The sequence below is a fragment of the Neltuma alba genome, unplaced genomic scaffold, assembly GCF_004799145.2.
Source record: "Neltuma alba isolate B1F8T4 unplaced genomic scaffold, ASM479914v2 tig00004971_pilon, whole genome shotgun sequence".
NCBI classification, from domain to species: Eukaryota; Viridiplantae; Streptophyta; class Magnoliopsida; order Fabales; family Fabaceae; genus Neltuma; species Neltuma alba.
The window spans coordinates 6,396-33,042 of NW_021633934.1; the positions used below are offsets into that span (position 1 = coordinate 6,396).

The following is a 26,647-nucleotide window of genomic DNA, read 5'->3' on the forward strand; positions in this document are numbered from 1 at the left end:
CTTTCTTTCCTACTATTTTGCATCATCCTCGTGCCAACTTTATCACAGCAATAACTCAAAACTCAGATCAAAACAATAAATATATTTAAAGGGTATATCAAATTGTCCAAAAAAGAACAATACAATATCTGAGATTTTTTGATTAACAATCTATCTAAAAATTTGACAGTTAGGAGAGTTTAACGTGTCGATCAATCTAGCAAATCTCACCTAAGGGAGTAAGGCTACGTTGTTGTTATCCAAAAATGAACAGGAAAAAATTGTGAATTAGGAACATGGGCATGGCAGGAAGGGAAAAGGCTGTAAAAAGTGTCGAATATTAATTATTGTCCGGTCTGTACTGCTACTTAAGAGTGAGACAGAGAAAAAGATGATGGGGGAAGAAAATGACTAGGAGGCTTGGCTGGGGGCAATTATTTGTCATCAAGCTAGTATTTGATAATATTGGAGGACCTTCTTGGTCCTCTGAGCGTACCACCTCTTTCTTGCTCTACACGTCAGGTATGCATGGCATTTGCATAAAATTATAAACCATAATAAAATTATATTGTGGGTCTCACCATTTTCTTTTTCTGAAATTACTATCTCCTCCCCAGTGGCCCCTCTTCTCTTCTTCCCTTCTCTTTCCTTACCAACAAAACTTAATCCGAGTCTCAGCTGCTAACAATGGAGTGAGAGACTATCATAGAAGAAAGATTTTAAACTTGAATCCAAACCCTACCCCTTTTTTGTTTGGATGGGGAAAAAATTAGGAAGGAAAACTTTCTAAAACGATAAAGACTTTTTTATTATTTTTAAAAGTTTTTAACTAGTATTTTTTTCTCTTATTTTCTTCACTTTTCTTTCAATCCAAACAGAACGGATTTCCGCTGTTTATGTTGGAGAGTTTAAAATGTTTATAATAAATTTAAGAAATATGGAATAGTTTAGAATTTTTGGAGAATTATAATTGGGCACTTCTTGTCACTATCCATACTATTATGACGTAAAAAGGCAAGGCCAAATGCCTAAACTTATTACAATTATACTCATTAATTCCATATTCTTTGAAGAGTGGTTCAATTCATATTTTAAGCGCTTGTTGAATAAGTTGTGTTTTATTTCATTGTTATCAATTATTATTTCACCAAAAAACAATTTTTGGCCAAAGGAAATTATTTTACCAAAAAGTTATGGCTTCCATTATTAATTACTACTAGTCATACCTACGAAGGAGGGGAACGCAGGAGATTACAAACTAATTACGACAAAGGAAAAAAATATATATATATTTAAAAAAGATGTAACAAACTCAACGAACTCACGTGACACGGAAGGGCTTATGAATAGGCCACATTCATTTTTGATTTCCCTCCCTTGTATGCCTTCCTCAGTTTTCACTTCTTTTGTTTTCACTCAGAGCTGCAGTGAACGACAATGGAGCCGCAATCGCAGACGCAGATCCAAACTCAAACGCAACCGAGCAAGACTAGCTCCAGAAAACGACAGGGGAAGAAAGACAAGTTATCTCTGGAGGACTACCTCGATTTCCGCCGCTCCCTTAAAACGGTTGATCTCAATATAAACCTTCTCAACCAGGTTTTCCTTTCCTCCTATTTATTTATTTCTTTATTATTATTCATTGATTAATTCCTTGTCTATTTCCGAGTTCAATTTGAAAGTTATTCATCCACGACATTTGCTTCATTTTGCAGATCATCTATATCCATGGCTTCAAGAAACTGTACGGACAGACCAAGGTCATACACTCGCTCTTTGCACATGCTGGTTTTGAGTCTCTGTTTGGCTGCCGAGAAAATGGCAATGAAAGAAATGTTACTGGTTTTCTGTTTACTTAACTACTTTTTAAGAAATTCAAACTGAAATATCATGCAGAAAAATGGTAGTCCTCGATTATTGAATTTCTAATTGATTTCACAGAAAGTGTTGGTGGATGCCGTGAATACGCTTGATCTAATGGATTTGCCGAGATCCACACTCAACCAGAGTGTGTCTGCCTCCGCGACTCTCCCATTGGAGGACGTAATCGCTGATCTCAACGAACTAGGCTGGCAAGAGTGCTGTGTTACCTCTGTTTACACCCTCAGTTCTTGCCCAGAGAACTCCCTCCCTCTTGAGCAGAAACCGCAAGTCACCAAACACTTGCAGAGCAGTTCTCGAACCAAGACTTCGGAAAAGTCAATGGACGCTAATAAAATCAGTGGCGGCCTCCCTAAAGCTTCCCAAAATGGCCGGCGAGCCCCGAAAATGGCGAACAAGCGCAAGAGGATCAATGGCTGTGATGCTCTTGACTGTGCTTCGACCATGGATTCGGCCGTCTCGCTCGCCTCTAATTGAATGTGATGGTTCGTTCCCCCCCCCTCCCCCCGCATGTACTTCAATTTCTACTCATAATGCTGTTGCTAGATGTTTCCATTGTTAATTTGTACCTTTTTGACTTTTTCCTTATTATTTTTGCTTGGAAAAAAGTTGGATTACACAGTAGCTGGAGAATGCATCCACAACTTTATATCAATATTATTTCCATGTCCCGGTGGTCAAGCTCAAAGGGAATTGAAGTTAGGTATATGATTTAACTATTTGATTTGGTCTCAGTGACATGAATAATTTGTATACTTGCGGGTGTCTTACGGCGTGATTAAGCTACTTAATGAATATTACAGAATTTTACTTAAATTTTATCCAAATGAAAATTGCCCTAGCTAAGAATGCTAGCTATTATTGGTCTTTATTTACACCAGACAAGTCATATGGGTATCATGGGCGTGGCACATGAAGTTCAATTGCGGATATTCTTAGCATGGCTTAATGAGTACTAAGAAAGTAGAAGACTAGTTAGTCAGCTTCAGTGCGTCTGTCTCTATGGTCTTGCTTAAAATTTCATGTGAATATTCACCAAGAAAGAGAACAAGGAATTTAACTTCTTTGAAGCTTGTGAATTTAAATTCCTGAAGGGTTTGAATTGGCACCCCCTGAATTGCTATTTGTTCCATGCCAGGCTACCAAAAAGAACAATGAATTTGTTTACTGGCGACGTACGAACTCTACATCAAAGATAGAGATTGGCGATGAGGACCGAGACTACCATTCCAGTGGCTTCGCGTAGTGCCAGCACTGTTCTCACCCCCAAGCATTTTAACTTTCCCCATTTATAGAAAATATCCCACTATTTGCTCCCATTCTTCATCGAATAATATGAATCAATTTAGAAATAATGGAATTTCTATTTTTTTTACTGAATCACATGAAACAGGAATAAGAGCGCGCTTAAAACCCATGTTCACTATAACTACTTTTCTTTATCTCTTTAATGACACCACATGCAACCCAATCATAGACCATCGAGAGCCTGGAGCCTCGGACTCCACCTTTGGACTCTCGTCTTTTATAGTATCAAGGTCCTTCACTTCTTCCTCTTCCGTTGACATATATTAAAAATGCTCTGACAATTTCCTTATGATCGTGTAAATGTGCTAACCGTCAAACACATCCTCTAATGACTTGCTTAGCGATCATTTGTTATTGTTAACTTGGCACCTATTTTTAGTAAAATAAATCTACCTAAGAATCCTAGGGATTGAGATTAAAAACACGGTAACACGGTAAAAGTATTACGGAAGAATCTTCAATAGCAGCAGCCCCATATACGGCTGCAGCATTTTCCATTGGTACAAGAAATACAGCATAAACAATTCTTCTCAATAAACCCTCCCACGGAAAAGGAGGAAAAGCTTTGGGGGGATGAAATAGGCCATTTTCAAACACCACACAGAAAGGAACAGACCATAATAAGGCACAAAGTTTTTCCCCCGTTGGGAAGTGTGGCCAATCGACAAGAAACATTTAAAAAAAAAAGGAAAAATAAATAAAAATAAAAATCGGGACCCTATCACTAGCTAATACACAGATGAGTTAACGGCGGCCCTCACGTCTCACCCCGAACACATCAACTCTTTAACGGTGCTACCTCCCATCCTCCTCACTGCACAGATGAAATGAGATAGATAAGTAAATTAGAGCAATCAAACAGAACGATCAATGATAACTGCCATGAACAAAGAAATTACTCACCTCTGCATCCTCGCCTCCGCCAACCTTGGCAGTGCCATTCACTTTCTGGGCATCTTCTGTAGCAGCAGGAACAGAAAACTCAGAGTGCTAGATAAGTAATGCCAAACAGAAAAAGATCCTCGTACTAATTGGTCAGACAAAAACTGCGCTTTACAAAAAGGAATGAGATTCCCATAACGCTAGGTCCTCAATCAGATATCAGCGAATGATGAATAGTTTATCATCACAAGGAAATGTTAAAAACTAACTCAGATTCCTCCCTGAAAACTGTCAATTATCTAGATTCTCTACCAAAATAAGTGTCCATTAATATTTCATAAACTTAATTCATCTCAGAGCATCATCATTTGAAAATTTACAGAACCCAGCTTTTTAACAAAACAAGGGAGGATAACTCACAGTTTGCAGACTAATCTACTATATTCAGGTTTTACCCGCATTTATAAGAGCCTCAATCAAAGCTCTAAAAGGACTGACCACGTGATGCACGTGTGAAACTCTTGGCAGATATCAAAACTTCAACAACAGTGTATCTTTATATATTTGATTTCCAACCAACGGCAGAAGCTAAGAATCATGGAAACTAACACAAAACAAGTGCGGCCAAATCTGAAGAGTTCAGTGGTTTCTTCCAAGTGTTCCACCACGTATGTCAAAGGCATGTGGAGCACAGACTTGACAAAGCGCTTTTTCGGAACATGAACATAACAGATACTTTATGACTATAAAGAATACAAGGCAGATCAAATGATAAACACTACCTAAAAGATAAGGAATGTATATGCATGCTAGCACTTTCAAGCAACTGAAGGACATCAAAAAGCTACGATAATTAAAGCATAATAGATGATTTCAGAAATTTAATCAATAAATTGGAAATAAAAAGAATGAAAAAGAAAAAAAGAAAAAAAAAGAAAAGAAGAGTGAATTATAGGCCTTTCAAATCGATCACCTCCATCTTCTGGGATGTCAGAAGTCCAAAGGGTAAGGTTGTCCCTGAGAAGCTGCATGATCAATGTGCTATCTTTGTATGACTCCTCATTCAAGGTGTCAAGCTCAGAGATAGCTTCATCAAAAGCTTGCTTCGCAAGATGACAGGCCCTGGAAGAATAAAAACACAATATCCCACATGAAACACAATAACATTAAGAGTGTGTTTGGATGAAACCAAACCATGGTTTGGAGAATAGCTTCTGGAGAATATATTCTGAAAAAAATAGATTTTGGAAATAATAGATTTTGTGAAAAAGTGATTTTGAGAAGTGTGAGTGTTTGGATAGTTGTTATTAGAAGTACTTTTTATATATACAAATTGGCATAAATTAATATGATAATTATAGAAAAAATATATTTTATGATATATTTTAATTTGAAGGAATAAAATTGTTAATAATATATTTTTTATTAACATATATTAATAATATATAAGATACTCCCTCTGTTCCTTATTATAAGAGACAAATAACCGAAATACGTTGATAAAAAAAAATAGTTAAAATTAGTTAAGAACAATTAATGTGTAAAAAGTATAATTTTTTTCCAAAAATGCCCTCATTAATAAGGAGAGAGAACATGAGAGAGAATAATTAAATTATTAAAAGAAAGAGAAGTGAGAGGGAGAGAGAGTGTGAGTTGGAGATAATAAATATGGGTAAAATAGTAAATCAACACATAAAAGTAGAAACAACTTGTAAATGTCTCTTATATATAGGAACATGCCATAAACATCAAATGTCTCTTATAATAAGGAACGGAGAGAGTAATATAATTAATAAATAATTAATATGTATATATATATTTATAAGATATAAGATTAAATATATTTATAAAAAATATGTTTATAAGAAAAACAACAAGATACATATCCTATAGGCTCTCACACTCTCCCCCTTTACCTCTAAAAGTAAAAAATTTCTGCTTTTCTCAAAACCATGGTTTTGAATCCAAACCATGGTTTTGATTTTTTTAAGGGTGTTTGGCTAACATTTTTTCCAAACCATGGTTTGGGGTGCTTGCCAAACACACCCTAAGTAGCATTACAGAAAGAAATCATATCCACAAACCTTTCAGGTGAATTCATGATCTCATAGTAGAAAACTGAGAAATTTAGAGCCAGCCCCAATCGGATGGGGTGCGTCGGGGGCAATTCAGCCTCTGCTGCTGCGGTAGCAGCCTACAATGGAACAAAACCATATCACTGGTTGAAGATAAATGGAATAAAGGACACAACCAAAATGGGGGGAAAATAAGAAAAATTTCTCATGGTTCTGAGCAATATTAAACAGGTATAACTTACCTTAACTGAACTCAGCAAATAATAATATATACTATCATGTAAAACGCAAACATAATAGATCAGAGAATTTGAATTGCACCTCATATGCTTTCATAGACTGATCAGCAGCCTCTTTCTTTTCGTTGCCTGATTTGAATTCTGCAAGATAACGATAATAATCCCCTTTCCTGCAACCAGAAACATGCCATAATTTTCCTATAGGAAACAAATTATAATACACTAACATATTCAGGAGGGAATGAGGCATGAGCGCTCACATCTTATAGAAAAACACAGTTGATTCACCAACAGTAGCAGAAGGTATGAGGTGCTCATCAATCACCGTCATAACATCATTACAGATGTTTGAAAGCTCTGCTTCAACTTTGTGCCTATATTCCTTAATCCGTCTGGCATTTACTTCATTCCCTTTTGTTTCTTCTTTTTGCTCTATTGAGGACAGTATCCTCCATGATGCTCTGCGAGCACCAATTACATTCTTGTAACCAACAGAAAGTAAATTTCTCTCTTCAACGGTCAGCTCAACATCTAGATTTGCAACCTTCTTCATAGCATCCACCATCTCTGTTACAAATGGAGGCAGGAACAATATATTGTAAGTCAAAATTTGTAAGTTACAAGTTAACCGCCGAAATCTGAAGTCAAAATAAACATACCCAAACGCACTCCCTGCTGATAGGGGGAGAAAAAAGAAAATTCGTTGGCAAAAATACTTGTTATAACAGAAATACTTCAAGTGTCATGCCAAAACCTACATGCAGTTCCCCAAAATCCCACGCTTCCAAGGAATTTAAAGCAGTTCAGGCTGAAACCGAAGCTCTGTTTGTTGAGGTCAGTTCAGGCTGAAACTAAAGCTCTGTTTGTTGAGGTTATAAAACTTAAAAGACTTCCCAGGATAATTTAAACCTTTTAGCCTAGATAAACTAATTGGTGTATTGTTCAGGGAAGTTGCTCAAAAACATTCCGCAAGTTTCATCGAAGTAACCAAATCTGACGAATTTTTTTCAACCCAAAAAAATAAAAAAAGTCCTGCTTGGACCGATGGATGATTGAATTGGACTCCCATTACCTAACTCAAAGGCGAAAAACTCAAATCTCAGAAAAAAGTTTTAGAGTTAGATTTCCCACGACTTTCAATTAAAAACAACCATATCCAAATCAAATTACTACTCAACACCAAATTTGAAGCATCAAAACAAAACCACAGGACGAAATTAGCAGAGAATTAAACGGGATCAAGCTTCATAGTGACAAAGAGGGAGGTGGAAAAAAGCAGACGGATATACACTCATCAGACTGAAATCGAAGCAAAGCCCGTAGCTTTAATCTATGAGAAAACAAAACGAAGACATTATATGATCCAAAATCAAGTCGATTAGCAAAATAAAGGAGAAACACTAAGATGAAGCCCTAACCATCGTATCGCTCGGCCTGCTCAGCAAGCTTGGCGACATACACGAAATTCTCGCGCTCTTTGGAGGAAGCCATGGCCGATCTCCTGGAGATTAGGGTTGGGGGATTCGGGCAATCGGGGCTCCGCTCAGCGAAATCTCAGCCCTTTGTTCTTGTAGCTGAGGCCTTTGGAAGCTCTGCGAGACAACTGAAAAAGAGAGTGTCGCTGTCGTAACAAAAAAGCTGATTTGTGTGAAATGTCAAATACCCCCTTCCTTTTTCCTCTTTTTTTCCCCCATCTTCACACATCTTGTCTTTCTCGAAATTCCCCGCAACAATTCCTAATTTTGTTTTTTTTTAAATGATATATAATCTATAATAATGCTATTAGTACTAATTAATTCAACTACAGCTTGGCCAAAATGTTTAATTATAATTTATTTGTACCCAACTACGCACTATATATTATTGAAAAATTAGATAAAAATTTAAGAAATTAAACTTCCATTTGATTTATTTTTTCGTATTAATTTTTTACTTATTTTCTTTCGCAAAAGGAAGTAGAAATACGGTAAACTTCAACAAGAAGCGATTAATTTTTGACTTTGTCTCTAAATTTATTGAAAACATGACATTTATGTTCGGTAGTAACATAGGCTTGTAGGGAAGATAAGGCAAAATAAAATTACCTTAAAAAATAAAAATTTAAGCATAATATAATAGATGGATATTATAAGTAAAATAAAATGTTTTTCTCCTATTATAACGGTTTTCATCTGAGTTTTTGTTAATTACTCTCATCTCTTTGATGAGGCTTGAACACGAACTCTTACGAAACAGTAGTAAATAATTACGGAAGTTCTGTTGATATTTTTTTTTTTAAAAAAATGGATCACTTACAAAATCATTATAATTACAAAAACGATATATACACCAATCAGTGGTGCCCACGTCAACGGACAAACAAATAAACTCAAAAGTGGAACGAATTGAAACGTGACACGTTATGCCCTTGGCCAATAGGAATATGATTCTTGTGTAGGGTCGATAAGAACCGGGTTGGTCCGGTCCACGCATCCGATACCTTGGATGGCCAGGTCTTATATGCTTCGCTTGGCTTGACTTTTATTTCTTTTTTATCTTTTTAATTATTCTTTGGACTAATCTTTAAAAATAAAATAATTCGGTTCCTTCAAATATAAGCATCAAGTTGACCCAAAATACACAAGCATCAAAGTTTATTCACTGGATATGTTTTAGTCCACGATTTAAATGCTTTCTTTAATCAATAGATAAGGATATTCACTTATTCAATTATAAGAGAGAATATAAGAAAGATGTTCCCATATTGATCACTATGCTTATAAAGCAACCATTAACACAAATTAATAGGATTTGAAGCCGCCCAAATTGAAAGATCAGAACGCAATTCCTGTCTGATAAATATGGGTGAATTTCCATTTTTTATTTCAATATTATATTAAATTATAAGAGGGGTTCTGAAATAATAATAATAAAATTACTGTCATGTGACTTGATGATGTTCAAATTCTCAAACACAGTCCCTCTTTAATGCTTGAGAAGTAATTAATAAAGCATTAATATTTATATTACATTTTAAAATATATTTTTTGAAAAAAATAATATGTGAAATTAGTTTCCAAAATACTGATATAATGGTAAAAACAAACGGGAAAATTAAAAAAAAAAAGCCGTTCGCCTGTACAGATAATTGTAGCAGTTATAACAGAGAAACCGCATTGTTGTTGTTGTTATTATTATAATAAAGGGTTCAATAGAAAGAGACAACATAACGGGCTATGGCGTAGATGTAGAGGAATAGTGAGGTCAATAAGTATGGAAAACTCCTCAGTCTTAGCTTCGAAATCATCATTCAGAAGTTGGTCCCAACAATTTTTTTTTTTTTAAAAAAAAGATGATATCATCACGGAGAAAACTACCAACCAGCCCATTATTGCCATCATTTTGTGAGCGTGGGCGTGCGTGGGGTCCGGTTGGCGTTCTGAGATTCCTCTCGTCGGAGTTAGGCTCACAAATTGGGCTTCACAAAATGGGCTTTATTGGACTCTCTTATGTCCAAAATGGTTCTTGCTCTTTATGGATAGCTGTTTGCAAGAAGACTTGGAAAACGCTAATAGCGTAATAGCCCAAGGGCATTAAGGGGGTGTTTGGTAACCTCCAAACTATGGTTTCAGAAGCACTTTTCTACAAAACGAGACAAATTCCTCCACATATTTACTTCGTAAACCGTAAAAGCACTTCTGAAACCATGGTTTAGTTTCTATCCAAACACCCCCTAATACTCTTACGTAAGCGAAAGTTCGTGGATTTAGTCCAGCCTATAGCTTCAAATTGTTTGTAGCTACCCTTTTTAATTGCTAAAAAAAATAGAGACCAGAAAAACCATTTGATTGTTTTCTTATTTTATAATACTTCCGGTCTTAATTATAAGAGCTAGTTGACTAATTTAAGGAGATTAAGGAAATAAGTTAAGTTAGTTATTTGTAACGAATAGGTAATGTCTTTTCTAAAATAACCTTGCTAATCAAATATCTTGGTTAGAACTATCATTATTAGAAAGACTTCCTCAGTAAAAAAAATACATAAATATGAAAGACAAAATAAATTAGAGTTTTATATTTAAGAATAAAATAAAAGTCAAATAAGGTCTTATATTAAGGATCGAGGGCAGTATTAGTTATTACATCCTCCTATTACAGGCATATTCGGAGGGTACTAAATATTGTGCATTCTACCTAATAAAGATTTAAAGATTGATTTATCACATTGTGAAGAAATAGTCACATTTGTTAAACTCGATCCTCCATAATTAGATTGTTTTTCTTCGCCAGCAGATTGTTTCTCTTTTGATCCCGAGTAAGGAGGTGGTATTATTATTGAAGAGTTGAATTTAAGTTAATCGTGATGGTTCAAAAGAAAACTCACATGCTTAAAAGCATATACCAAAGTAATTGCAAACACATTATAGAACTAGCCTTCACATGCAATTTTTGTAGTGATTTGCTCCCCCAGATAAAATTAACCAAAACAAGTTTCTCATCGATCCTTCCATTCAATCAACTGAACATTAACTAAAACAACAATTCACTTTGGTGTGTGCAATTAATAGCAAAGACCTTGATACATTGTTGTACGCACCGCTGAAACTAAAAAACAGAGGCGGTGCATATACACAAACCATTCACAATTACCCTATGCAGCTAGAAACTGAAGAACTAGGTACTGCAGATTGATTAATTCTGGTACTGATCCCTATTTCAGCATTAAATCATCAAGTAAAATGGAAAGCAACGTTAATCAGTTTTGGAGATTCAAAGTACGAGGCTGGAAGATGAAGGATCACATAATTGAGCAGGCGTGAGGGTTGTCATCACTGAAAGCAGAACCAGCTTGATGGCCAATGACAGAAGAATGAGAAGGATACTGATAATAACGAGGATCGCAGCTATCATAGCCATGCTTGTAGTAGTTGTAGGACGAACTTGGCTGAGAGGTATATAAGTTCACCGGTCCATTACAATGGTGCTGCTGAAAGAATTGCCCCTCATGAAACTCCGTCGTGTACGGCAGCTGCCACACCTCCGCCCTCCGCCCCGTCTTCCTCACCGCCTTCAGAACCTTCTTCTGATCCGCCCACCCCGTCACCGTCACCTTCTGTAACTTCATGTCTATCTCCACCTCGTCCACACCTGAACAAACACACAATCATCCACATATAATTAGGGTTTTCATTTTTCATCATCATGCCCGATCAAGCGTATGTTCTCCTATCTTCAAGTTCGTCTCAGATTATATATATACCTTTAAGCTTTTCAAGTGTACTTTTGACCTTGCTTTCACATCCTGCGCAATCCATGTGCACTCTCATCTCTATGATCTGAACGCGAAAGAATAAGAAAATGTTTCACAAAATTCCTCATGCATATATGTATATATAGAACAAATATAGAACCAAATGAAACTAAGAATTGTTATTGATGTACCGTCATGATTTTGGTAGCGATAAATTGTTTCCTGAGAAGTTGTTGCAGATACGGTTTTTGAGCGTTGTGCATTATTATGAGGAGAAGAGCCTCAGCATATATAGAAGAGGGGGCTTGTTCTTGGGATTAAATTATATTAAGGATGCTTCATTATTTTTGAAGTATGAATTAAATAGAAGGGCTTGACTTCACCGACTTTTGGCAGTTTGAAGGAAAATAAAAATGAGAGCTGAAGGAAAGGGGTCCAATCGATGCCTTTGTTGATGGATCAGAAACACAAGAGGGAGCAGGAGAAATGGCAGGCACATGTGTTGCCTCGCTTTAATATATAATCCATTCACTTAATAATTTATTATGCTCTAATTTTGTTTGATGAAATTATTATGCTCTAATTATTATAATTAACTGTGTGGGTTTTGACTTTCTGTCCCTTCTTAAATTGGAGAAATAAATTAATTAAACATACTCTTCATTGCAAGGATGAAGGGGGCATGTATGGATGTAATCAACGGACTTGCATATATTAGTTTCAGTTTCTCATACGTTATTTGAAATTTAAGAAATAAGAGTTATACTTTTCATGATGTATAAATAAAGCGTGATATATATGATTTTTCAGACTTGTGAGCCTTTTCTTGAGTTATCAGCTTAAATTAGTGACTTTTGAGCCTTTTTACAATCTTGAATAACAGGGTCCCATACAATTTTAATTACTCTGTAATAGCAAAATTGCATGGAAATTATAGTTCCAATTAAATTTTTGAAAAAAGAATTAAATATAAAAATAAAATAAATTTAAATTTTGAAGAGTTATGTTATAAAGGAACGTTAAGTTGACTACTAGGAGGCAATGCACATGCGCAGAAGCGAGACTTTAGTGGATCCCAAGTTATTCAATGCTTTTTGCCGACCTCACTACACTTGTACATTTCTGATTGTCAACGTCCAACAAAGTATAATGCCCATTTGGTCTCTTTTCTTTTCTTCTTCTTTTTTAATATAGATCAGTTGCAAATGATTTAACATATGGAACTCAAATTTTGGCTAATTTTGATGTGTTGGATTGTTTTTTGAGCCTACTAGTTGGAATTTTATGTTTTTTTTTTTTGGATTTCTCCTCCGGTATCCCAGGGAAATAGGCGTCTTTCAGCCGTGACAATGTCCCCAGACTAATCCGGATCGAGAGCTTGCAAGGAACCTTTCGGTCGGCGCCCTCTGGCCCCTCAGGGTGCTGCGGAATTTTATGTTTTATATGTTCATGATACTACTGCCTTCTCTGCGGTTGTGTTGTGTCTGTTATAATGTGTTTTTATTTTTAGACTCTAAGCAAAACCATTTTACTATGGTTTTATGGTTTTATTATGCATATCTCTATACCTATGGTAATTAATAGCCGATTTTTTCTTTTTATCTTATTGTCGTTATTGATTTATATATGAATATGTATAAAGCATGAAGCAAGCCATACGCTAACGGTATGCTTTCCATACTTTATATAGTAATATTGAATTGCGTTTGATTAAAATTAATGCACTATGTTGAATATTCCAAAAGGTGCCGTGTTGTGTCTGGCTTCTGCTTCAACCAAAATCATTTTAATTATTTAACTATTTTTTTCAGCTTTACCGAAATAATTAGAAATGTTTTATATTTAAAATCAGAGAAAATATGAAAAAGTATCGTGTTAAAGTGGTCATTATGCTATCATGGCCAGCTCTTGCACTACCCGTTCCATGCCTTGGACTTTCTAGAAGCCATTGCTTGCTTCCGAATGAATTATTTTAGGGCTTAAAATAAGAACAAAGTCTGTTGGGCTTGTTGTTTTTGGGTTGGGCCTAGGAGGAACATGGCCCAAGCAATATGCAATTGCTCCTTTGTAATTTTCATAATCTTCCAAGGTCCAATTCGAGTTTTTAGATTTTACCAACAAGCATGTTATCCTTTTCCTATATTTAAGGATTATTTGAAATAATTGAGAAAATGCGCTGAACTTATTAAGTTGACCCATTAAAGCTTAAAAACAGTTTGTTGGGCTGCAAATTTTTGAAGCAGGTACATTCACCTGTACAAGTGCATGGCCTTTTTTTTTAAATTAAAATTAAAATTCTTTTATTAGTTATTTAATTATGTGGATTTGAACATATTTCTTTCCACATCTAATTTTGCCACACGTCACTTTAATCTTAGGGTCAGGGAGAATGACAACGATATAAAAATAAATACAGGTAGCTTCCTTAATTGCCATTCTCACTTTAATCTTTTTTTTTTTTTTTGGGGACTGAACCCTTAAATCTAAATTTTCCCTGAATGACAATGATATACAATAAATAAAGATAACTTCCTTAAAATAAAGGGGAAATCACAAATAAAGACCCTTGAATTAGCAAAATCACTCTATGGTCACCTGAATATGCTAAATTACTATGAGGGACCTAGTCTCAAATTGTAATTATGAAATCATGGCCAAATTACCACAATACCCCTCTTTAATTTTTTTTTTTTAAAAAAAGAAAGCCACTGCCTCACCGGAATCCGGCCACTGTCGGCGGCAGGACGCCGGAGTCCGGCCACTGTCGGCGGCAGGACGCCGGAGTCCGGCCGCCGGAGCTCCGGCGCCGGCGGTCGCTTCCGGCGGTCTTCCTTTGTTTTTTTTTTGAAACTGTTTTTTTTTTTTTAAATTGGGGGGAAGTGAGGTTGGGGGGATTTGATCCCCCAACCTAATGCTTCCCAAAATAAGGAATGACCATTGAGCCAACAAATTTTTGTTAACATTATGATGCAAAAAAAAATATAAGTTAACTCATTTACTCTTGTTCCAGGTGATAACAACAATACATTTGGAAATAACAAGTTCTGATTGTAAAATAACACGTCTGGAATAAAAATTTAACAATATGTTTTTTTTATAACAATAAATTTTGTTGCAGGCAATAACAACAATACATTTAAAAATAACAAGTTCTGATTATAAAATAACAAGTTTGGGATTAAAATTTAACAACACGTTTTTTTTTATAACAACACATTTTATTTCAAGTGATAACAACAATACATTTAAAAATAACAAGTTCTGATTATAAGATAATAAGTCTGGGATTAAAATTTAACATGATGTTTTTTTTATAACAACACACTTTGTTTCAAGTGATAACAACAATACATTTGGAAATAACAACTTCTGATTATAAAATAACAAGTCTGGAATTAAAATTCAACAGCACCTTTTTTTTATAACAATTAATTATTTTATACTTTTGGAAAATAAATTATTTATAACTTATAAAAAGTACTTGTAATCTATTTAATTTGCTAAAAAAATAATTTTTATCTCCAATTTATAACCAGAACTTGAAGTATAATTTTTTATAGATTAAAAATACTTTTTTATTGTTCAAATTTATAAATAAAATTTAGGAAAAATGGCAACACACTTTTTTAATTTTTTTTTAAAATTTTTAATTTATATATCTATACAACTTATTATAAATCAAACTACTTCTTATAAATTATAAATAGTACAATTTATTGTGGATTAAAAATACTTTTTGACTGCTTAAATTTATAAATGAAATTTATCTCTAATTTATAATTAAAAATACTATTTTATTCTTTAAATATAAAAACTATTTTTAATATTTAAAGAATGAAATAATATAAAATTTATACTATGATTAATAAATCAAAAATGCCTTATTATAAATACTTTATAATTTATAAGAAGTAGTTTGATTTATAATGAGTTGTATAGATATACAGATTAAAAAGTATTTTTTTAGAGAAATAAATATATTAAAAATATTTTTTATAAGTTATAAATAATTTATTTTTAAAAGTATAAAATAATTAATTGTTATAAAAAAACGTGTTGTTAAATTTTAATCATAGACTTATTATCTTATAATCAGAACTTGTTATTTTTAAATGTATTGTTGTTATCACTTGAAACAAAGTGTATTGTTATAAAAAAAACGTGTTATTAAATTTTAATCCCAAACTTGTTATTTTATAATCAGAACTTGTTATTTTTAAATGTATTGTTGTTATTACCTGCAACAAAATTTATTGTTATAAAAAAATATTGTTAAATTTTTATTCCAGACGTGTTATTTTACAATCAGAACTTATTATTTCCAAATGTATTGTTGCTATCACCTGGAACAAGAGTAAATGAGTTAACTTATATTTTTTTTTGCATCATAATGTTAATAAAAATTTGTTGGCTCAATGGTCATTCCTTATTTTGGAAAGCATTAGGTTGGGGGATCAAATCCCCCAACCTCACTTCCCCCCAATTTTAAAAAAAAAAAACAGTTTCAAAAAAAAAAACAAAGGAAGATCGCCGGAAGCGGCCGCCGGGGTCCGGCCGCCGACAGTGGCCAGAAGCGGCCGCCGGAGCTCCGGCACCGGTGGCCGGATTCCGGTGAGGCAATGGCTTTCTTTTTAAAAAAAAAAAAAATTAAAGAGGGGTATTTTTGTAATTTGGCCATGATTTCATAATTATAATTTGAGACCAGGTCCCTCATAGTAATTTAACATATTCAGGTGACCATAGAGTGATTTTGCTAATTCGAGGGTCTTTATTTGTGATTTCCCCTAAAATAAATCATGAAAAATAATTTTTTTTAATAAAAAGTTACGACACTGTTCAAACTCGATCCTAAAATCAACCCTCAAAATCATATATCCCGGCAAAAAAAAAAAAAAAACCTACAAATTACATCGCCATGCACCCATGGTTCTTACTGCAAATCTGGAGAAAAATCTCTCATGATCAAATCAGATCGGTCTTGTCTGATATATTTCTGGATTGAAATAGGCCCTGTTCATTCAGTTTAGGCATAATTGTAATAACCAAAACAATAGATAATCTGAAAACTCAAACCTTCTTCGCGTCTCTGCATCAATGGGATTCACTCATCTTTCTCCTTCTTCTTCTCAATCCATGCCTCTCACCAGAACCGACAATTTCTCCGTTGGCCAAGCCGTCGAAGTCACCAACAACCCTCCAGGCTCTTACTTTGAAGCCACCGTAATCTCGCGCCTCTCCAATGGTTCCTATGTCGTCGAGTACGACACACTGGTAAACGACGACGGCGACGACGTTCGTGATGACAGTTTCTTCACCGAGACGGTTTACCCTGACGACCTTCGTCCCCGGCCGCCACCCGTCGATGTTCCAGCCGCCGGGTTTTCTCTGAACCAAAAGGTGGATGCCTACGAAAACGAGGCCTGGTGGGCCACTACCGTCACCGGAAGAAGGGACTCAAATTATTATTTTGTTCGCTGTGTCGCCGGAGACAGTGACGTTATGGTTCATTCCTCTCAGCTTCGGGTTCATCAGGACTGGATCGGGGGACGATGGGTTTTGCCCTAGAGATTGAGTTCTGATTCAATTTGTGATCCGATCAATAGACTCCCTTTTTTCAGATTACGTTTTGATTTTTCTTGGGAAAAATATTACACTTTGATTTTTGTTTTTGAGATCAAAACTCACGGTATTCATAATTTTTAGATAAGATGCGGATAGTATGATAGTTATTCTTAGTATAAGACTTATTTAACTAATTTAAAATTAAAAAAATTAGATAAGTTAGTTAATTATAAAAAATGTGACAAGTTTTTCCTAAAATACCATAATCATATTTCTTAATACATTTTCTTTATTTTTTAGTTGGTTATGGTTGAGAGAGTATCTATAAAAATAATTTAGAGAAAATTGATAAATATAAAAAATGAGACTTATATTTAAGATCAAAACTAACTTAACAATTGAATCCTATATTAATAATTGGAAGAGTATATAAATGCTAGTAATTCTTAACTTTAAGAATAATTATATACTCCTCACATTCAATTTATAGGACCGGAAAAAAAGTTCCTTTAATTTTTATTTATACATCACATTATTAAATTTTTAATACGAATATTTAGTGACCAGATAATGATAAAAAAATTTATGACTCCTATTGGCCCCAAAAAAGATCAACGTTCATATGGATGTACGGGTTATTGGGCTTGAAAACAAACATAGGATATTCAATTGGGCCTTGGCCTTTTAAAAATGCTAGCTTAAGTATGTCGGCCTTTTAAGTAAAATTGGACCAAGAAAGGGCCTATCACGTTTTGGTTTTTTTTTTTAGGCCGTGGTTTTGGTGAATTAGTATTTTATGGCCAAATTTATTAAAGTTGTCACCAAAAACTAATCAGCTAATTAACGGGGTTGGGTCTAGTAGAAAATCTTAATCCCTCGACATAACATATCAAAGTTTAAACTCCATTTGAAAGAAGTGACTATATTTACTGTCCGACAGTATTTCATATAAAAATATATCTATGCATGGCACCAAAAAAAATCAACCTAAGCAGGTAACTTTTTTCATATCATTCAAATAGATAAATAAAAAAAATTAAACTTATAATTATCTATGTCACCACTTTTCTTTTTCTTTTTGCCACCATCTATGTCCAAACTTTTAAGCTTTTGAAAAGAGACATATTCAAATCCCCAAACTTTAATATATTGATACAATTACACAACAATAATTAAACAAAGCCATAATTCAATATTAATTATGAGTAGTTTGTTATATATGCGTAGATTGAATTTAAATTTTACTTTTAAAAATGTCAACTCAGGGTTGTTTGGTTTTTCCTAAATGTAAGTGATGATAAAACTTCTCTTATATACTTACTTCATATATCATAAAATTATTTTTAAAATTATAGTCTATTTTTCAACCAAACAACGCCAGAGAGCAAGATAAAGATGCCTACTTCATTGGTCATGTCTTTGCCAAACCAACCCAATTTTTTCGTGGGCTTAGGGAATCAACTTATTAGATATTAGGTCTACCTTCCCAGCTCTGTATTTAAGTTTTAAAAAAAAATACGTGTTGAATTTTAAAAAAAATTATATTGACTATTCTTATAATTGTCTTAACAAGTCAAAATCACATATTTATCATTTTGAAATTCCATAGATATTTTTCTATCATTTTTTTATTTAAATAATTCTTGTTGGGAAAATAAAATGCTTATAAAAATCTCTTTATCTTTTTATTAAAAAGAGAACACAAGATCGCATCATATTAATGCTAATTGCCAGGTACGTTGTAGACTTGTAGGCACTCAATTTTTTTTTTTTTTTGAGCTGAATAGTAGGCACTCAAATTATTATTACTCCCTCAGGTCCAAAATATAACTCCCGTTCACCAAATTTATTAATTAATCGGGTTAAAAAAAATTACAACAATTTTTACAGTTACCCCTACTAAATTCTTAAATAACATTAATTAACTCTCACATTGGTAAATTAGGAAAAAGAAGAGGAAAGTCTTGAGAAAATGCTTATATTTTAAAACCAAAAAAAATTATAGATTTGGAAAGTGTTTGGATAGAAACCAAACCATAGTTTCAGAAGTGCTTTTACGGATTACGAAGTAAATATGTGGAGGAGGTTACCTCGTTTTGCGAAAAAGTGCTTCTGAAACCACGGTTTTGGAGCACCCAAACAGGCCCTTGGACTTATGCTTTGGAACAAAGGATGCACACGTTTTTTTTTTTTAAAAAAAAACAAAAGCAATGCATTCATAAAAGAATACAAAGGAACGATCCGAGAAAGAGAGTTGGCAGAAAATTATCCCACACCTACACGGCTACTAACACTGCCATTAGCCATACAACCATTGCTACTAAAATCAAATACATAAGCCTGCAGTTCTACAACATTAAGAGCATCCTTCTCTAAAATATGTTGAAAATGAGATGGTGCTGTAACAAGCATTCCATTGGAAACCATCCCATTCTTTGCACAAGCTGCTAAGTAGTCTGCAACATTATTTCCACTCCTTGAAACCACAGCGAGCTGAACATGAGACCTAGCCTTCAAAAGTTCCAGAATGTCGGCAAAAATACCAGTACATTGCCATTCTATATTACAAGATGAACCATTCCTAGCAGCCCTGTATAATTCCAGACAATCAGTCTCCAAACTGATCTTCTCACAATTGAAATGATCACTAAAAATTATTGCATCTTTACAAGCAAGACACTCAGATTGGAAGGGGGAGATTGCAGCAAGGATGCACACGTATTAAGTGATTTAATTTTAAGCGTTTATGTGAAAAAATAATCTCGATTCCTTTTTATGCCCTCCGTCTAATCCTGAATTCCTCATTCATCTGTGTACCCGCCTAATAAATACAATACCCAATTAACCAATTTGACTGATCGCGCAATTGTGTTTATTATGCAATAATTTTTATTTCTTAAGATGAGTTTTAGAAAACCATTCTTCTATGAGATTTGAGTGACTGAACAACAGGCCTTTTTTTTGTTTGTTAATTGATTGAATCATTAACCATTATTTAATAATGTATAGGATATACTTAAAATACTTACTTCTCAATTATATCATGCGTTTTAATTTAAAAATTTGATACAGCCCTTTCTGACAAATTTAATTAATATATTTCTCCGACTTTAATATCCATCATTCGTGTTAAATATTTTATTACGTGTATCACCAATTCATCATTCATAATTCAATAAATTCTTAGAAAATGCATGGCATTGATATCACCAAAACAATCAAAACAAAAACAAAGGAATACCGCTCAAACTCATATTTGTCAAAATAGTTATGGCTTGATAAGAAGCAGATAATTAATTTATAGAAATTAAAAAATTTAGTTCAATTAGTCATTTGTAAAAAATATGTATTGTCTTAGTCGTTTTTAAACTATTAACTTTAAAAATCATGTACTTTATAATTACTTATAAATGGAAATTTTCTTAACATGTGCCATTAATAAGAATAATTTAGTAAAAAATAAAAAATTTAAGAAGATAAATTGGAAGAAGAACTTACTTTTAGAAACAACTCCCAAACTAACTCAAAATATTTTAAGATCATTGAGTAATAATTAAAGCAAAACAAAGTCTTCCTCAGTTCTCAAAAACCTTCCGTGGGTACGTCTCTGCGTATCAATGGGGATCACCTGTCTTTCTCCTCCTTCTTTTCATTTGCATCTTCCACCAGAACCCACCGCTTCTTTGTTGGGCAAGTCGGAGTCGTCAACAATCCTCCAGGTTCTTCTTATGAAGCCACCGTCATCTCTCACGTCTCCGACAACGGCTCCTACGTCGCCAAGTACAACACACTCTTGGACGGCGACAGTTACAGTTTCCTCACAACTGACGGTTTACCCTACTAACTGCTGGCAACACCTGCAAAAATAACAAAAAAAACATGATTCGGGTCGTGTTCAAGGACACTGTCCTTTAGAGTTATTCCACTACACAAGTTAAAATAAAAGGCAGCACTTCTTAGGATTCCCAAGATTAAACAAACCCTTCCTACGTAGAGCAAAATGACAAATCAGCAGAAATTTGAAACTCAGGAGAAGAGAGAGAAGAGGAGAGCTTGGGGTAGAACTCAACCTGCTCAGACTATACACCACACATTGCCTTTTATAAGCAAATAATATGTGACCGTTGGGCTACCATATAATGGTGATTAAGTATGGTTTTAATGATACTTAAAAAGAAAGTTTTTAAACAATTAATTAAAGTGAATTAAAACATTTTAAAGCTATTGAATATGGTTTATGAAAGAATAAAATTGACTAATTAAGATATATAAATGCTTCAACGGTCATTTCTAATTATCAATTTTAAAGACTTCTTTTCATAGCTATTTTATTAGCTCAAACTCACATCTTACTACATACTAAGGTTTTCTCAATCTTGAGTACTATAAAACTGCTTTTGACACACTCACACACACTAAAACTCTAACACTAATCTCCGTCCAATTCTGCCGCCGCTCGTCGTTTCACCAGCCGGCTTCTCTCTGAACCAAATGCTGGACGCTTGCGATAATGAGGACTGGCGGATCACGACCGTCACCGCAAGAAGAGGCTCCGATAGTCCGATTACGATTATGTTTACTGTGACGTCGTGGACCGTGACCTTGGGTTCCATTCTTCTGGGCTTAGGGTTCATCAAGATTGGATTGGTGGATGCTGGGTTTTGCCCTAGAGGTTTCAAGTTTTGATTCTTTTCGTCATCTGACCCTCTCTCTAATTTTTTTAGCGTTTGTTTGTACGACAGTTGAAAGTAGTTATAAATCATAAGTGCCAGCTGCAACGAGCGGTGTGTAGCAAAGAAACAAATTCCGAACTGCTGATATTGAAGCTAATCCAAGGTATATATCCTTATCAGTTTTATTTTGTTTATTTTATTTTTTTCCCAAAAATTGTTTCTTACTTTAAATTTTAGTGTGGTTTTATTTGAATGAAACTTGGGGTATTTTTGTTTTTGATACAGTCCGTTTTAATCATAACTTTATCACCCTAATTGTTCACGTGTTCAATAAAAGTAGGTTATAAATAAAAATATGTCAAATAAAAATTATTATAATATATTAAATTCCATTATTGTGTTGTCGAATATTAACTACTTTCCTTTTATTGAACAACTAATAATGAAGAATCATTATTTGATTTGAAAATCTACATATACTTTCCTAATAATGATTAATGAAGAATCATACTTTCCTATTTCATCCTTCTTCAATTACGACTCTAATTAATTCATTCTGCAATAACTTCAACTTTTCCTAATCCATTCACAAAGCAATATATCGTCTTCCACTCTTCCTCACTTCTGAAACTCCAAAACCCTCCTTCTTGTCTCTGTATCAATGGGAATCGGCCCCTATCCTTCTACTTCTTCCTCTCCGTCCATGCCTCCTTCTGCAGTTTCCGTCGCACCCAAGAGCTTCTCCGCCGGTGAAGTCGTCGAAGTCATCAACAAGCCTCCAGGCTCTTACTATGAAGCTACCGTAATCTGTCGTCTGGCCAATGGGTCCTACATCGTCGAGTACAACGCACTGTTAAACGACGAAGAAAATTACAGCTTTCGCAGAGAAACCGTTTGCCCTAATGATCTTCGCCCTCTGCCGACATCCATTCACATTTCAACCACTGGGTTTTCTGTGAACCAAATTGTGGATGCTCACGACGAGGAAGGTTGGTGGCTCACTAAGATCACCGGAAGAAAAGACTCCGACCCCGATTGCTATTTTGTTTACTGTTACTGGAATCCCGTGGACTGTGACGTTGAGTTCCATTCCGGTGAGCTTAGGGTTCATCAAGAGTGGATTGGTGGAGATGACTGGGTTTTGCTGTAGTGGTTTCGAGCAGTTCTTGATTCGATTCACTATCTGAATCCTTTTTTAGTTTAGATTTCTTTAGAGATCTTTCCCTAACGTTTTGGAGGCAGTAGTTTGTCTTAGTTGGATATTTCTTGTGTTTCAAGTTAGTGTGATCTTTAATTTCTAATTGCGGTTCTTTCTTGGGGGTGATTAATCATTGATCAGATTATTTGATTTTGATTTTCGAGAACCGGAGAGTTCAGAATTTATTAATTATTCAAAATATAAGATTTTTACAGGTTAATTTTTGTTTTTTTATGAGAGCATCTTAATGTTTGTTGGGTAGCTAAATATATATATATATTTGATTTGATAGATCAATTGATTTACAATGAGATTTCTATTTTTTAAAACGAATTAAACATTCACTATTTTTTTTACAAGTGAATAATACTTTCTGGTAAATTTTATTATTATTTTTAATTAAGCATAATTGTTTTTGTCTGTTCCTTTTTAATTTAATCCAAGCGCGGCAAAATAAATCCAAATAACTCGCAAAATAAATTGTATTCAAATGAGTAAAACGGCTAGCTAGATACCATATATACAACAGTCAAAAAAGATGGCAAAGGGCAAAAAAACAGTCAAACAAAACAAAACAGAGCATATATCTCGGGTTCTGTAACTTAACTCAACCAATCCCATGCAACTTGAAAAAGGTTATTGATAAATAATAAAAGTTGATTGTAGCCAAAGTCACTTGGCTCTAACACAGTATTAACACCAAATATCTCCTTAAATGTAACTTAAGTACTGCTCCCTCCCTTACTATAAAATTTTTTTAATTAAATTACGTATTTTAAAAAATTAGTTAAAATTAGTTAAAAGCAATTAATATGTAACAAATGTAATTCTTTTTCAAATATACCCCTATATATAAATAAGTAAATATGAGAGAGTAATAGTGAGATAAATGAAAAAAGAGAATGTATTAAATGTATTAAATTAGAGGTAAAATAGGTAACAATGCATTAAATGTCCAGACAAACTAAAAAAAAATCTTATAAAAAGGGACAGACTTAGTAAAAAATTGAATCTTATAGTAAGAGATGGAGAGAGTAAAAAGGTTGCATGTTAAATTAAATTCCTTGTAATGGGTGTGTGAATTTATTCTGATGAGTGGAGAGTTTTTTTTTTTAAAGTCGATTTTAATTATCATATGTCATTCTAACAGATCATCTATTCATGTTGGGAGAAAACAGTTGGCATCGAAAAAATGTGTTTAAAAAAACTCAAAACACAACATATTAAAACTACAATAGATTTGAGTAGTAAAATGCATGGTGTTAGGAAAACAAAGGTTTGGCAACCAGAAACCAAATACACACCCAATAATTGGCAATTTTATAGCTATACAAAAGATACAATGTAATTAAATTGATGTTCCAATTTTATAGCCAACAAGACAACCCCCCCCCCCCCCCAAAAAATGTCATTACTAGATTGAGAGGATTCAGCTGTGGTTGACCTTTCCTTTCAATATAGATATCGATATTCAACCTCATAAATAACGCAATTTGAAAGATATAATTTATCACAAGTTTTTTTTTTTGGGGATGAATCAAACTCTATTTATTTACCAATAATTTTTTAATCCAAACATTATATTATCTCTAGTCCTAATTATAAGATATCGTTTATAGTTTACAAACAAAACTTTATAATTAGGATCGAATGTAGTATTATGATTACAATATGGACGCACGTTGCTTTTTATTAAATATTAATACTAGAATTTCACCCCCAAAAAAAGATTAATATATTAAAATTATAAACAAGTGAATTTGATCCTAATATCAAAACTAACAAGAGAATAATTAATATGTTGGGAAAGTAATCATTTTGTTCACTTTACTTTGACATATTAGATAGACTGATAGAGTTTGAGATGTGATGCGATAGCTATGATTTTATTAAAAAGATTCGCTCTAGTTAAGTTGAAGTATTTACGGGTAATTACTTGTATATAATAATTTTTTATATATTTAATATTTAATACTACCTCCGGTCCTAATTATAAGACCCAGTTGACTAATTTGAGGAGATTAAGGAAGTAAGTTAAGTTAGTTATTTATAATAAATAAGTGTTGTCATTCCTAAAATATCCTTGTTAATTAAATGTATTAGTTAGAACTATCATTATTAGAAGGACTATCTTGAAAAAAATACATAAATATAGAGATATAATGGATCAGGGTCTTATAATTAGACCAAACTAAAGTCAAACGAGGTCTTATATTAAAGACCGGATTATGAATGGAATTTGATATTATGTTTCTGGTAAAAAAACATTGATATTAATATTAATCGAAGCACATGCACCTAAAGCATGAGTCAAAATTATCCAATTCTCATAATAGTATAAATGTTATCAAATTATATCTCATAATAAAAATAGAAATAAAATATTACCATTTCTTATAAATTTAATACTTAATATTGAATGAATATTGTTATGAACACTAATGATGACTTGATGCACATTGGCAATTAGAGTAAGAAATCCAAAGTGAGATTTGATTAAAATTAAAAAGACTTCTGAGTCGGGCCTATATTTCACTTTCACAAGTTGCCTTTTTTGAAAAATAGATAATGAGTAATTATCCACTGGCAAAATAATAATAATGAATCATCATCCAGTGCCCACAAAAAAAAAAAAAAAACTCTGTTACGCTTTCCTGTTTTTAATTTGCCTATAAATATTTCCAAACGGCCACCCCCTGTTTCTTTCGTACCCCAAGTATTCTCTTCATCCAGTTTCGATCATTCATCTATCTTCTCGAATCCCGGGAAAGAAACGATGCGGCCTCCGATCAAGAAAACCAGCTATGGCAGAGGGCAGGGCGTGGAGGTCTCTGTCAAGGAAGAAGGATTTCATGGATCCTACTTCGAAGCGAAGGTGGTTTCTTACCTCGACAATGGGCTCTACATCGTCCAGTACCAGACCTTGCTGGAAGACGACGAGTCCAAATTTCTGACTGAGACTGTGTACCCTAAGGAGCTTCGTCCTCTGCCTCCGGCCATCCCTGTTCGCCGGTTCTCCGTTAAGCAGAAGGTCGATGTGTTCGACAAGGACGGGTGGTGGGTCGGCGTTATCACCCGAAAAGATGGCCCCGACGGTTATTTTGTGTATTTCTGGACCACGGACGAGGAGATCGCTTACCCTTCCTCTCTGCTTCGGGTTCATCAGGATTGGATCAACGGCAAGTGGGTTTTGCCCAAGAAAGCTCGCTCTTAGTTTATATATATATACACACATAGAATCGCTGGGGTTTCAGGAACTACATTTTTTTGTTATGTGGAATTCTGATGTAAGATTTACGAACTATATTTTCTTGTTATATAGGATTGTTCTGAAGGACTGCTCGTTCTTCTTGTGAGTTCTGTAGATTAATTCTGCAGACAGTGAGCTGTTCTTCTTTATGCTCCCAACTAGCTGTTCTTATTATTATTTTTTCTTCTCATGTAGTTAATCCCTCATGCTCTGTTTTCACATTCTTTTTTTTTAAAAAAAAATTTTTGGCCCAAGAAACCAACATTGTCAGTGGCTGGCTTTGCTTGTCATGTGGCAGACACTTATGCTCGTTGGTTTTGATTCAGGCCTTGGTCCAAAAATATAAAAAGAAAAATGGATTTTGATTTAGT

The 26,647-nt window shown here is 34.0% G+C and overlaps 6 protein-coding genes across 10 annotated transcripts; 4 read left to right on the forward strand and 2 right to left on the reverse strand.

Annotated features, from left to right (window-relative positions):
- Window positions 1-1,624: 1,624 nt before the first annotated feature.
- On the forward strand, window positions 1,625-3,111 carry LOC114746409 (uncharacterized). Of its 3 annotated transcripts, none has more exons than XR_003740267.1 (3): window positions 1,625-1,739; window positions 1,921-2,563; window positions 2,999-3,111. XR_003740267.1 is itself a non-coding variant. In XM_028934639.1 (3 exons), exons 1-2 carry the CDS (start codon window positions 1,762-1,764, stop codon window positions 2,335-2,337), a joined length of 477 nt encoding a protein of 158 aa, XP_028790472.1. In that variant the 5' UTR covers window positions 1,742-1,761; the 3' UTR covers window positions 2,338-2,345; window positions 2,999-3,111. The 3 variants fall into 3 exon arrangements, 2 of the variants coding, with proteins under 2 accessions (XP_028790472.1, XP_028790471.1); XM_028934639.1 differs by lacking the exon at window positions 1,625-1,739 and adding an exon at window positions 1,742-1,821 and having other exon boundaries at window positions 1,921-2,345; XM_028934638.1 differs by lacking the exons at window positions 1,625-1,739; window positions 2,999-3,111 and adding an exon at window positions 1,742-1,821 and having other exon boundaries at window positions 1,921-2,509.
- A 492-nt stretch (window positions 3,112-3,603) lies between these two features.
- LOC114746408 (14-3-3-like protein D) lies at window positions 3,604-14,501 on the reverse strand. 3 transcript variants are annotated; one of them, XM_028934635.1, is made up of 8 exons: window positions 14,492-14,501; window positions 7,783-7,861; window positions 6,625-6,931; window positions 6,447-6,534; window positions 6,135-6,244; window positions 5,024-5,172; window positions 4,072-4,127; window positions 3,604-3,982 (listed from the first exon to the last, which is right to left on the reverse strand). In XM_028934635.1, exons 2-8 carry the CDS (start codon window positions 7,853-7,855, stop codon window positions 3,980-3,982), a joined length of 786 nt encoding a protein of 261 aa, XP_028790468.1. In that variant the 5' UTR covers window positions 7,856-7,861; window positions 14,492-14,501; the 3' UTR covers window positions 3,604-3,979. The 3 variants fall into 3 exon arrangements, with proteins under 3 accessions (XP_028790468.1, XP_028790469.1, XP_028790467.1); XM_028934636.1 differs by lacking the exon at window positions 14,492-14,501 and having other exon boundaries at window positions 4,072-4,124; window positions 7,783-7,968; XM_028934634.1 differs by lacking the exon at window positions 14,492-14,501 and having other exon boundaries at window positions 7,783-7,967.
- LOC114746410 (heavy metal-associated isoprenylated plant protein 28-like) lies at window positions 11,019-11,669 on the reverse strand. The gene is made up of 2 exons (XM_028934640.1): window positions 11,603-11,669; window positions 11,019-11,490 (listed from the first exon to the last, which is right to left on the reverse strand). The coding sequence occupies exons 1-2, from the start codon at window positions 11,667-11,669 to the stop codon at window positions 11,141-11,143; spliced, it is 417 nt and encodes a 138-aa protein (XP_028790473.1). The 3' UTR covers window positions 11,019-11,140.
- Window positions 14,502-16,687: 2,186 nt separating the features above from the next.
- On the forward strand, window positions 16,688-17,158 carry LOC114746411 (DUF724 domain-containing protein 6-like). The gene has a single exon (XM_028934641.1). The coding sequence runs from the start codon at window positions 16,688-16,690 to the stop codon at window positions 17,156-17,158; it is 471 nt and encodes a 156-aa protein (XP_028790474.1).
- Window positions 17,159-22,489: 5,331 nt separating this feature from the next.
- Window positions 22,490-22,978, forward strand: LOC114746405 (DUF724 domain-containing protein 6-like). The gene has a single exon (XM_028934631.1). It carries the CDS (start codon window positions 22,490-22,492, stop codon window positions 22,976-22,978), a length of 489 nt encoding a protein of 162 aa, XP_028790464.1.
- Window positions 22,979-25,802: 2,824 nt separating this feature from the next.
- LOC114746406 (DUF724 domain-containing protein 3-like) lies at window positions 25,803-26,240 on the forward strand. Its single transcript, XM_028934632.1, has one exon. It carries the CDS (start codon window positions 25,803-25,805, stop codon window positions 26,238-26,240), a length of 438 nt encoding a protein of 145 aa, XP_028790465.1.
- The last annotated feature ends 407 nt before the right edge of the window (window positions 26,241-26,647 follow it).

Bases quoted from the DNA above. Each gene is read 5' to 3' on its own strand.
- LOC114746409 (XM_028934639.1), top strand. From the start codon at position 1,762: ATGCTGGTTTTGAGTCTCTGTTTGGCTGCCGAGAAAATGGCAATGAAA. The intron at 1,822-1,920 runs GTTTTCTGTTTA...TTGATTTCACAG, and splicing joins CAATGAAAGAAATGTTACTG to AAAGTGTTGGTGGATGCCGT.
- LOC114746408 (XM_028934635.1), bottom strand. From the start codon at position 7,855: ATGGCTTCCTCCAAAGAGCGCGAGAATTTCGTGTATGTCGCCAAGCTT. The intron at 6,535-6,624 runs GTGAGCGCTCAT...TTCTGGTTGCAG, and splicing joins ACTGTGTTTTTCTATAAGAT to GAAAGGGGATTATTATCGTT. The intron at 4,128-5,023 runs GTGATCGATTTG...CTGCTGCTACAG, and splicing joins TGACATCCCAGAAGATGGAG to AAGATGCCCAGAAAGTGAAT.
- LOC114746410 (XM_028934640.1), bottom strand. From the start codon at position 11,669: ATGAGAGTGCACATGGATTGCGCAGGATGTGAAAGCAAGGTCAAAAGT. The intron at 11,491-11,602 runs GTATATATATAA...GTGTTTGTTCAG, and splicing joins TACACTTGAAAAGCTTAAAG to GTGTGGACGAGGTGGAGATA.
- LOC114746411 (XM_028934641.1), top strand. From the start codon at position 16,688: ATGGGATTCACTCATCTTTCTCCTTCTTCTTCTCAATCCATGCCTCTC.
- LOC114746405 (XM_028934631.1), top strand. From the start codon at position 22,490: ATGGGAATCGGCCCCTATCCTTCTACTTCTTCCTCTCCGTCCATGCCT.
- LOC114746406 (XM_028934632.1), top strand. From the start codon at position 25,803: ATGCGGCCTCCGATCAAGAAAACCAGCTATGGCAGAGGGCAGGGCGTG.